The sequence below is a fragment of the Carassius gibelio genome, chromosome B20, assembly GCF_023724105.1.
Source record: "Carassius gibelio isolate Cgi1373 ecotype wild population from Czech Republic chromosome B20, carGib1.2-hapl.c, whole genome shotgun sequence".
Lineage (NCBI taxonomy): Eukaryota > Metazoa > Chordata > Actinopteri > Cypriniformes > Cyprinidae > Carassius > Carassius gibelio.
In genome coordinates, this window is record NC_068415.1 from 18,217,420 (window position 1) to 18,229,979 (window position 12,560).

A 12,560-nucleotide genomic window follows, 5' to 3' on the forward strand; every position below is an offset into this window, starting at 1 on the left:
ATTATATTATATTACATTACATAACATTACATTACATTAATTTTATGCCCAAAGAATATTGTTGTCAAATAAGATTGTTCACTTTCATGTTCTTGGTATGTTAATATTCTTGTCACATTTATTTCTGTTTTCTTTCAATCACAAATGAATGTATGGTTTGTGTGTTTTGTCACTAAAAGGATAAGTGGATAGGTTGTGTAGAACGTCTAGTGGATGAGTCTTTAATACAGGAAAGAAGTTGTGTATTTATGAATGAAGCTGACATTTGAGAGTAAGCCCAAGTGTCAGATATATAACTCAAACTAGAGCTTAATCTTATTGCAGACATATTTTAAACATGTATCATACCATTGGAGTAATGCTTTTGACTGGAAAGTATTTAATTCTCCTGTGCTGAATTCTCTCTTTTTATTTTCCCCTCCACATATTCCCTCTGCTTCTCAACTTTGCAGCTTTGATCACAGCAGCTGGACATTTTTCAACTTGGCTCGCTGCATGTGTGCGCGTGCATTCCTCCTTTGAATGGCGAGTTTGTTAAGTCCGTAAAACTGAAGTCGTCCTTTGTCTCGCTGGCATGCGGGAGATTTAATCCTGAAAGACCTGGTCTGAGCACACAAGCACGCTTACACACACTTCTATCGTCCTTCTCTTTCATTTGCCAGCCCAATGCCAAACTCTGTAGGACGTTGATATGATTTGCAAATATTGATAACGGTTATACTGTATTTTCTGCAGGACTGCAGTTAATGTTAAACAGTCTGATACACATATGTAGACACATGTACGAGTGTCTGGTTTACAATCTTTTTTTACAATCTCATAAAAAATAATGTTTATGAACATTAGGAAAATTAGTACTTTTGTTGTTTTTAATATTCTAAATTACTAAAACAGTAGTATAAAAAAGTACAAAACTTTTTTTTATGGTTTTAGTTAATGATGATAAACCTGGTACATTTTTTTTTAATTAATTTGTTACATTGCATAACTATTTAAGTTATTTAAAATTGTGGAAAAATGTAAAAGACAAGACAATAATAATAATTATATAATATAAGTTATTAAATATATAACTTTTGTTATAGTTTTAGTTAATTTTCTGATGTCTTCATTTCAGTGCTGATTCATTTTTGGCATCTAATAAATGTCATTTCTTTTACATTTTTCCACAACTTTTGCTATGGTTTTAGTCAACGATGATAAACCTGGTAAGGTTTTTAAATTAGTTTGTTAAATTGCATAACTATTTAACTGAAATGCAATTATTATTGAGTTTTTTTTTTATTATTATTACAAATATATAAAGCATTTACTATTAAATATTTTGCCTTTAAATAATAAAAATAAAAATAGTAGCATTTAAGAAAATATATAAAAAATAATACAGCATAATAAACCAATTAGACACTTTCTTTCAGTGAGAGGCATGTGAGGTTGTAAGTAGTTTTGTGACATTTTGTTCCTTATCCTACAGGAGTTTTGAGAAATTGTGTAGCAAGAAGCATCTGCATTCATATTTTGCTGTGTTTTGATACATAAAGTCTAAGTTACAAAACACAACTGTAGCATTTGATGTCTTCATTTCAGTGCTGCTTCATTTTTGGCATGTAATAAATTTCTTGTTAGACCCTCAGACCTCTTTCTTCTGTCTCGAAGGGTCATCCAGATCTTTTTTCTCTTTGAAGGGCCAGAATAGTTCAACAGATCATTGACCTCTTGGCTGCAATCCTTATGTTACCCTAACATCTGTTGATGCTGGTGGTTTCAAGCAAACTATGTTTGGATGCCTTTCTGCTTAATTTGAATCCATTTATTGATTTTAATGAACTTCAGTGCAAGTCCAGGCTGGTTTAGCTGGTGGATCAGTGAAGTTGTGTTATTCAGGAGCAGTGAGAGGCTGGTGGACCAGCATGGGTCTTTCAGAAGAAACTGATTGGAAAAGGAAGCCTTGCTGGTTAAGCTAGTTAAGGAGCCTGGTGGGACACCAGCAAACCAGCATCCCATGCTGACCACCTGCATCCAGATCACAACACGTGAACAAGCAGACCAGATGAATCTGTGGGAAGCAGTTTTGGGATTCCTGTGTCTTGGGAATGAGTTTCAGGGTTTTTTGGGTGGGTCACAAGATCTATTTTTGGGAACACTTTAGACTCGTCTGTATCCAGATGTTGTTTGTGTGTTTATAATTTTATGTATTACATTTTCAAAAACAACATCTCCTTGAAAACATCTCACATGATGTGGTTAGGGGTGAAGTCATGGCTGAAGAAGAAGCTACCATCATATTATGGCATACGTTTGATATCTTCTGAAGGAAAACATTCATGGGAAATCCACCATTAAGGTGTGGAGCTAATTGCTTTTTTTGATAATTATGGAAGGAATGGTTACTTGGAACTGTTGGTTAAATTGGCAATACTCAAAACAGCAGCCTGTTTCTCTCTTGGAGTTATACGACTTAAAATTACAAACATGTGAGTCCCTTTCATCATGAGGGACAAATTTGCCTCAAGGGCCAAGAAGTTTCATCGTATTTCTTTATTATTTTTATTTTACATTGGACAAACAATTTTCATTGATCTGCTATTATTTTAGATAGTTTTATGAGTTAACAAAATGTGTTGAGATTAAATTTTCTTATTATTTTATTTTTTTTTAATTTTTTGTTATTTATTTTTTTTGCATGCATGCATGCAGATTTTTATATATATATATATATATATATATATATATATATATATATATATATATATATATATATATATATATATATATATATATATATATATATATATATATAATATTATTTTTATTTTATTTTATTTTATTTTTTTGTCTGAATGGCCAGTTTACAGAATTGTATTGGTCCATGCACACACATAAAACGTTAGAAATAATGAATAATTAATAAAATTTTCAAAAGAGTGCAAAATTGTATTACTTTGTAATTACATGATTGCTGAAAAAAGAATGCATAGATATATATTTTTACTGGAGAAATATTTGAGAGAATATGAAAGATAATTTTAATAGATTTTTTTTAATCTAAAAATCTAATTTTAAGACCATTCAGTAAAATAATAACTTGTAATAGCAAATAGTAAACTAGTTTGTTTGTTTGTTTTGCCAGGATATATCATTAATGGGATTCTGCAAAAAAAACAAAAAAAAAAACAGATTGTTTTGTTTGATTAAAAAAAAAGATTAATAATATTAAAAGATAATGAAAAATGTAATGTAATTCCATGATAGCTGAAAATGTACACTTTTGCTGAAAAAAGGATCCAGGTAATGGTTCATACATTTCTAACTGATCAGTTTCATTAAAACTATTATTAGAAGATGATGACTGGGCTTGTGTTTGTTGTGATTTACGATTTTTGAACATATACGTGCAGAATATAGAAACTGTTCTGGGAGCAATGGGTCAGAAATATGAATGGACAGGTATTAATGGCGATATCTGACAGTCAACTATTAGATATTTCAACTTCTTTTCTACAGTTGCTTCATTATGCCTCCGCTAAATGCTGCTTAAAGCTATAGGTTTTTGTTCTCACATTTAATTGCAGACAAGTTTTCAAAGTTCATAGAGGATAGACCACAAAATTAATATGATTATATCCAGCCAGGTTCCAGACAGGGAGGGAGGGAGGGAGTGAGAGACAAACAGAGAGACATTCCTCCAGGGTCCCTCCCCTGTGGTTTGTTATGTGCACAATCTGAAGAATGTGTGTGTATGGGCTCCTGCCAAACCCACAAGCCCAACTCCCTTACAATGGTATATCCAATAATACCACTTGATTTATCAACTGGATTTGGCAACTAGAAGCAGGTTGCACAGAGCAGGTCTTCAAATATTTTGTGGACGTGTAATAATGCATTGCTCATACTGAATGGAATTTTCAAGAGACATTAGTTGAAGGTGTGTGTGTGTGTGTGTGTGTGTTCAGGTCTTAAAAATCCTGTTGTGTATTTCCTTTCAGAGTCACGAGGATACCTGGACAGCATGACACATAAATCTATGTCATCTGACGGAGAGCTCTTCCATTCTGATGTCACAGGAAGTCCCGCCTCCTGTCAGAGGATGTTTGGATCTATGCACTCGATGTCCACCCCCAGCCCATTGGTCAACACCGACAGGTGCTGTCTGTCAATCATATTGTGATCCTTAAATACACAGCTTTTAGTTATTTAAAAAAAAATTGTGTGTATAAATTGTATATATTTAAATACGCAATAGTTGTATTTAAAAAAATAATAATAATAATTTTATTCATTAGGGACACACTAGATCAATCAGAAGTGACATTTATAATGTTGTATATATATATATATATATATATATATATATATATATATATATATATATATATATATATATATATATATATATATATCAATTAAATGCTATTCATCACAGAATCTTTAAGAAAGTCACTGTTTCCACAAACATATTAAGCACTACAACTGTTTTCAACATTGATAATGACTTAAAACATTTTCTTGATCACCAAATCAATACATTAGGAAAATTTTCGAAGGATCATGTGACATTGAAGACTGAAATCATGGCTGCTGGAAATTGTGGTTTGCCTCAAATGAATTAATTACATTTTTAAATATAATTGCTATTACAAATAGAAATTAGTTCTTTAAATTGTAACAATATTTCACAATATTATATTAGTATTTATGATCAAATAAATGTAGCCTTTGTGAGCATAAGATACTTATTTTAAAATAATAATAATAAATAAACAAACAAATAAATAAATAAATAAATTGGACATAAATGTATATTATACAAATCTTCAATCTTATTAAATTAATTTAATTTAATTAATTAAATCTTAATTTAATAAACAATTCTTATAAATATATATGATTTGATTTGATGTTGAAAATTTGTTTTTTGTTTTGTTTGATTAAAAAAAAAGAATATATATATATATATATATATGGAATTACATTACAATTTTCATTATCTTTTAATATATATATATATATATATATATATATATATATATATATATATATTAAAAGATAATGAAAATTGTAATGTAATTCCATGATAGCTTAAAATGTACACTTTTGCTGAAAAGAGGATCCAGGGGATAGTTCATACGTTTCTATTATAGATTTTTTTAATGACTGTCAATTTCATTAAAACAGTTATTATCATAAGTAGATAACTGAGCTTGTGTTTGTTGTGGTTTAGGATTTTGAAGAAATATACATGAAGAGGTATTAGTGGCAATATCTGACAGTCATATACTGTATATAAATCTTATAATTTTATATAATAAAATATATAGCAATAATTTTTTACAATTGTTTTATTACTCCATTCCTAGAAGTCAGTCAATACCTTTCTCACCCAATTGATGTAAATCCTGGCTTTTCACTAACACCAGGCTACTTGTGTGGTCTATTGTGTATCTAGTCTATATTTAACAATGTATAAACACATGGTGGGGTGTGTTTGTCTATGCACAGGATATGTAGGATAACTGTTTTCTATTCTCCATGCAGTCCCGCCCCAGCTCATTCCTGGTTAGAGGGTGGATCCAGCACCCCTCTGAGTCACTACACCCCTCAGCCCTCTCCACCCCTCACCCTCTCGGCCCCCAACTCCCACAGCTCCCCTCGTGGAGCCCCCCGTGGCCTGTCCTCCTCTCTGGATGTCGGGGGACTGGAGAGCAGCCTGCTGGAGGCGGTGGAGGGTCTGGAGGCTCTGGGTCTGGATGTGGCTCAGCGTCCCCATCTGCCCCTGAAGAGACGAGGGACTGAAGGCTCAGAGACCCTGTTCCCGCTCAGCAGGAGTGCAGTCAGCACGTCCTATGCCAGTCACAACAGCTCACCTACCAGATCTACACCAAGTCCAGGTTTGTAGTGTGTCTGTCTGTAAGCGCACACACAGGCACATTAACACATTAAGCACATTTATCGTGATATTCTTCTTCTTTGCAGATTTTATGGCCAGTAAACCAGAAAATGTGAAGTTTGTTCAAGACACGTCAAAGTTTTGGTACAAGCCAGACATCTCGAGAGAGCAAGGTAACAAAATTAGATCCTCAGTAGGCCTAAGCTAAATTCAGAGTCATGTTAAATGTATTGTTAACCCAAAAATGAAATGTTGTCATCATTTCCTCACCTTCATGATGTTCCAAACCTTGTATAAGTTTCTTTGTTATGTTGAACACAGAAGATATTTTGAAGAACCAAATAGTTTTTGATCCCCATTGACTTCCATAATAGGGGAGTAAATACTATGGAAGTCAGAGGGGACATCAACTGTTTGATTGCCAACATTCGTTAAAATATCTTCTTTTATATTCAGCATAAAAAAGAGACTCATACAGGTTTGGAAAGACATGAGGATGAGCAAATGATGACAAAGTTTTCATTTTTGGGGTAAACTAACTATCCTTTTAAATGTCTATGGCTGTGAGGGATATACATTATCATTCAAAAGTTTGGGGTTGGTCTTTTTTTTTTATGTTGTTGATACAGTAAAACAGTAATATTGTGTGGAAATAAAGGTATTTGATATGAATTTCTATTTTAAATGTTTTTTTAAATGTAATATATTCCTGTGCTGATCATTCTAATATGCTGATTTGCTGCTCATGAAATATTTATGATGATTTCAATGTTAAAACAGTTTTGATAATTTTTTTTTTTTTTTTTGCTGGGTTTTTTTTTTTTTTTTTTTTTTTTAGAATTCTTTGATGAATAGAAAATTCAGAGCATTTATTTGAAATATAAATATTTTGTCACATTATGAAAGTCTGTGCTGTCACTTTTGATCAACTGATTGTATTTTTGTTTAATGATTTCTAATTTCTTTTTTCTAAAAAAAAAAAAAAGTTACTTCTGTCCCTCACAGTCTTGTTTTTTCACTTACAGTTGCAGTTTAACTTTTAACAGTTTATTTGCCTCCTTGTCAGCATTTGTGCCAATGCTGCATTTTACACCTTTTAGTCCAGCATTCAAAATAACTGATTAAAACATATACATATTATTCTTGTTGTCACCTGTGAAAGACATAGTGTTTTCTGTTTAATGGTGGTTTATAATGTAACTTGATCAACTGATTGTTCTCAAAGTAGCTTTCATTGCTCCATCTTTGTCTATCTCGGCTAAGGTTTTTAAGCATTACTTCCTCTCTGCTTCTTCAATTATGACAGCAGAATGCACCACAAAACCAGTCTTAAGTCACTGGGGTATATTTTTAGCAGTAGCCAAAAAAAAAAAAAAAAAACAATGTATGGGTCAAAATTATAGATTGTTCTTTTATGCCAAAAATCATAAGTATATTAAGTAAAGATAGTGTTCCATGAAGATATTTTGTAAATTTCCTACCATAAATGTCAAAACTAAATTTTGATTATTAATGTACATTGTTAAGAATTCATTTGGACAATCCTAAAGGCAATTTTCCCAATATTTAGATATTTTTGCACCCTCAGATTCCAGATTTTCAAATAGTTGCACCTCTGACAAATATTGTCCGATCCTAAAATATGATTCATCAATGGAAAGCTTATTTATTCAGCTTCCAGATTATGTATAAATCTTAATTTTTGAAAAAAATCCAGGGTCAAATGTATTTTCAAATTTTCCCTTTTTTTTTTTAGCTATTGCCATTCTCAAGGATAAAGAGCCGGGCTCCTTCATCATCAGAGACAGTCACTCATTCAGAGGAGCTTACGGATTGGCTATGAAGGTGGCCACGCCCCCACCCTCGGTTGTACAGCAAAGCAGAAAAAGTAAGAACTTTACAAACACATGACTTTTGATAACAACTCTCACATTTCCAGTCACTCGAGCTGAACAGTGACACAATGCGTTTTAAATGGTCACCTTTTTGTCTGCATATATGAACTATCCATAGAGTCTGAATATACAGGGCAATTCCTTGAATAAACTGCGGTGAATTTTTGATGGACTTTAAGACCATGGAGAGCAGGTCGTCCCAACACTATTGTGTGAGAAACAGCTGAATGAGTGTGAACACAGCTGGAGCGTTCATATCCAGAGCCCCTCCGTAAACACAGTGTGTCTCTCAATCAGAGGAAGGAAGGGAGGCGCACACACACACACACACACACTGTCTATCTCCTTCTGATTCACAATTCTAGGTGACTAGTATTAAGCTGTTTTTTTTCTGTTCCATTGGAAATTAAATTTAACTTTATCTTTAGAGATAAGAGCTCATTGTATGAAAACTTAATCTGAGTCTATTTTCAACATCAGATACACTCCTGGTGTTCACAAACTTGGACCAGTCAGTCAGGGTGAGGTATTATGGAGGAAGTAGGATGCATTCTGTTGTTCCCACATTTCAGATGAACTGATGATTAGAGTTAAATGCAGGAAAGTCTTTCTGAAGGATCTCAAAGTTGGAAACAATCCAGTGAAATGCTGTTTATAACAACATCCCTGATCATTTCTGAGCAATTTTTATAGTTTGCATGGCACATTTCAGTGCAGATTATTTTTGCGTGTTATTGCACCATTTAAAAAGACACACACACACACACACACACACACACACACACACACACACTAAGGGTCAGTCACACTCAATTATAAATGTATTACTAAACAAATACAGACATTACAACTTAGCTTTAAATAATTAAACAAATAAAAATAGCATGGTAGAATTCTTGAGGAGAAATAACAGTATAAAAAAATAAGACAATTCTCAGTGAGACAGCCATGGTGTTGAACTAAAGTTGCTTTTTTTGCAGACTGAAGTCTCTAACTTTTGCTGGCAGATGTTAATATCTTAGGAAATCCAAGCGCAGTTGGAGACAATGTTAAGATCTCTTCTGAAACCATAGGAGCCACGCGTGAGATTAGTAAATCCTCAGGAGAAAACTCTTGAGCTGTTTTTTTTTTGTTGTTGTTCAGGAGAAGCAATCAAGCTCCATTTTGTTCATGATTTTTTTCTTCTGTATATATGTGGGTCTTTTGAAATTTGGTCAACACTTCTCCATCCATTTCCTCTTGCTACTACATATGTGTTGGCATTGCTTCTTTAGTAATTAAAAATACTTTTTTCAAATGAAGTCATTTCCTATCTCTGTGCACAGTGGGTGATCTGTCCAATGAGCTTGTGCGGCATTTCCTGATCGAGTGCACACAAAAGGGAGTGCGGTTAAAAGGCTGTCCCAATGAACCTTATTTTGGTAAGTATCCGTTCATGTCTGTGTGAAGGTTAATAACAGACACGAGAGCTGGTTAGAGCTTCATCATTGCAGGGTCAGGAGCTCCCTCTAGTGGCTGAAGTCAGGAGCATCGTGCAACTGTTGCGCTTGTCTTTTCACTCCCTTTAAAGTTTGGGGTCAGGAACTTTTTATAATAGGCTACTTTTATTCAACATTAAATCGTAAAAAAAATACATTTATATTGTTGGAAAAATATTCTTTTGAACTTTTCTATTTATCAAAGAATCTTAAAAAAATGTCACTTGTAAAATAATATTAAAAAATAAATAATAATGATAATTAAACATTCAAATAATCCCTTTTAGTGCTAAATCAGCATTTTATATAATATTATATCAGTATATGACACTGAAGACTCGGGGAATGGCTACTGAAAATTCAGCTTTTGTATTGCCAAAATTAATTACATTGTAAAATCTATTGAAATAGAAAAATATATTTTTTAATTCTAATAATATTATAAAATAAATCCATCTATAGTAAACATTTCTTTTAATGTTATCGCCGACTCCTGGCTTCTGAACGGTAATGTATATATTTTTTTAATTAAGCAAAATTGTTACAACCATGCATTGTTATTGTTTGGAAAATATGGTAAAACATTCAGCTTAAAAATATTGTTTACCATATGAACATGAAGTCTCACAAATCTTGTGTAATATAATTTGTGTTTGTTTGCTAGCTTTTTTTTTTTTTTTTTAATTATTTCTTTTTTTTTTTTTTGTACTTTTGTACTTTTTTTGTACTATTTTTTGCCAAGACAGTAGCTTATGATGCTGGCATGGCATTAAATAAATGTATACTTAATATACATATACTTTTACAGGAAGTCTCACAGCTTTGGTGTGTCAGCATTCAATCACACCCTTGGCTTTACCGTGCAGACTCATCATCCCAAACAGAGGTATGTTCTGATTTTAGTGTGTGAGTTTTATGTTTTTAGTGTTTTTATGCTAACTGAAGACTTCTTTTAGATCCTCTAGAGGAGTTCAATGAGTCTTCATCGCAGACATCTACAAACTCTGCAGCAGAGCTACTCAAACAGGGAGCAGGTAATGAAACGCCTGAACAATATCTGTGATTGTTTGGTCTCATCCGTGTGTTAATGTGTTAATGTGTGTGTGTGTTGTTGCTCAGCGTGTAACGTGTGGTTCCTGGGCAGCGTGGATCTGGAGTCTCTGACAGGAGTTCAGGGTGTCCAGAAGGCCACCACTGGGATTTTCAGTATGGATCCAGCACCCACATCCACCGTCGTTCACTTTAAAGTGTCTGCACAGGGAATCACCCTCACGGACAACCAGAGGAAGTGAGTCTCTCCCTTTATATTTCAAAGATTGAGTTATATTTAGATGGGTTTAGGGGTTGTTATTGATAATGTATTGCTGTCAGTGGGACATTTATGTTAGCAATCTGTTGTGAATAATGTTGAAGTGGAAATGAAAGCTAAAGTTGTGTAATCTCAATAATCACCTGTTGGTTTTGTGTGTAATTGGTCAAAGGTTTGTGGTCTGTAAAAATGTTTTCATGTTTTTAAAAATGTCTTATGCTCACCAAAGCTACATTTAGTTGATTAAAAAACAGTAATGTTATGAAATATTGTTCCAATTTAACTTCTACTTGTGAATAATTTTAAATGTAATTTATTCCTTTGATGCAAAGCTGAATTTTCAGCATCATTTCTCCAGTCTTCAGTGTCACATGATCCTTCAGAAATCATTCTGATCTGTTGATTTGCTGCTCAAGAAACATTTGCATATTTTTGTGGAAACCATGTTACTTTTTTTCAAGATTCTTTGATGAATAGAAAGGTCAAAGGAGCAGCATTTATTTGAAATAGAGAAAAAAAAACAAAAAAAACAATGAAATGCCTTTACTGTTACTTTTAATGCAAAGCAATGAAGAGAGATAAAAACATATCATGTATAATGTATAGACATATAATGTTGTCCTGAGTTTTTATATTACTGTGTGTTTCCAGATTGTTCTTCAGGAGACACTATGCAGTCAACACAGTTATATTCTGTGCCCTGGATCCTCAGGACAGGAGGTACAAACACACACACACACACAATCTTGCAATCTTGTTTGGACATTTGTTTGCCTGCTTTCCATTAATCTACAGTCTACCAGTTTTACACTTGTAAAGAATATTTCAGACTTCACAATATAATTGAATATTTTGGTGTAAATGGGTTTTTCTTGGATGTTCTGACTTCTTCCCTGCACTTTTCACAGGTGGACACGGGACGGCTGCACAGCTGCAAAGTACGTTTTAATCCGGCTATCTCAGTTCAGTTCTGGAGTAGTGTCAGTTATGTATTTCAGTGTGTATATTTATTCATAGTTGTGTATGCTTGTGTGTAAAACAGGATCTTTGGCTTCATTGCGAGGAAAAGCGGGAGCAGCACAGAGAATGTATGTCACCTGTTTGCCGAGCACGACCCCGAGCAGCCCGCCAGCGCTATTGTCAACTTTGTCTCTAAGGTGATGATCGGCTCTCAGAAGACTAAATAGAAAAATCATAAGCAGAGATCCCTGCTGAACTGTGAAGGGGACAGACTCTACATCCTTAAAATAAAATGTTGAAGAAGGAACCAAATTTACAGTTTCGCTACTGTTATGTGACCGCTTTTACTTGCTGATGGGGTAGAGACAGTGAGACGTCAGTATTGGAATAGATGAAACTTTATTTTATGTTGGATTCTCTCTGTTTTTTGAACAAGATACACAGGGGTGAAGCTAAACTTCATGGGGACCAGGAACAAGTTTTATAGGTGGACTGCCCTTTCACAAGGCCCGGGATAACATTTCCAATTGTCCCACCTGATGACTAGCCTGAAAAAAAAAATCCATTCCACAGGAAGTCTTTGAAACCTACGTAGCACTGTTGCATCACATGACACGTCCAGAAGAGGGCGCCACACTTCTCCAGCTCATTCTCGCACTGCCATAAACACAGTCTGCTCAAAGCAAACTCGAAAGCCTAAGAGGAAAAACAACTTACTACCCTTTTCTTTTCTTTTTTTTTTCTTTTCTTTTTTTTTTTTTTTTTTTTGCCATTTTGTTTGCAGTATTTCTGAGGTCCTTAGTTTCGTTTGGAAATAAAAATGATTGAGGTGTAAATGTAGATTAATTTCCATGTTGTGTCTGGGCACATACATCCACAAAATGCAGACCAAAGAGCATTTTGCATATCAATTTACAAAATTGAAATATTTTTGGTTTTATATATGTGTATACATTATCAAATAATACTTTTAACATTTTTATAGTTCAAAATAATCAATTGATGTTTATCTCTGAATTTGTTTATAAGTG

The 12,560-nt window shown here is 33.5% G+C and overlaps 1 protein-coding gene across 4 annotated transcripts in view; it reads left to right on the top strand.

Annotated features, from left to right (window-relative positions):
* LOC127983862 (tensin-3) overlaps positions 1–12,142 on the top strand; it is a 39,073-nt gene extending 26,931 nt beyond the window's left edge. For all 4 annotated transcript variants that reach the window (XM_052586226.1, XM_052586227.1, XM_052586228.1 and 1 more), the window contains 11 exons: positions 3,987–4,143; positions 5,536–5,888; positions 5,974–6,060; positions 7,644–7,775; positions 9,108–9,203; positions 10,069–10,146; positions 10,217–10,294; positions 10,380–10,548; positions 11,221–11,289; positions 11,478–11,507; positions 11,612–12,142. In XM_052586226.1, the coding sequence (XP_052442186.1) occupies positions 3,987–4,143; positions 5,536–5,888; positions 5,974–6,060; positions 7,644–7,775; positions 9,108–9,203; positions 10,069–10,146; positions 10,217–10,294; positions 10,380–10,548; positions 11,221–11,289; positions 11,478–11,507; positions 11,612–11,756 (1,394 nt within the window). In that variant the 3' untranslated portion in view covers positions 11,757–12,142. The remainder of the gene's footprint in view (positions 1–3,986; positions 4,144–5,535; positions 5,889–5,973; positions 6,061–7,643; positions 7,776–9,107; positions 9,204–10,068; positions 10,147–10,216; positions 10,295–10,379; positions 10,549–11,220; positions 11,290–11,477; positions 11,508–11,611) is intronic.
* Positions 12,143–12,560: the final 418 nt, after the last annotated feature.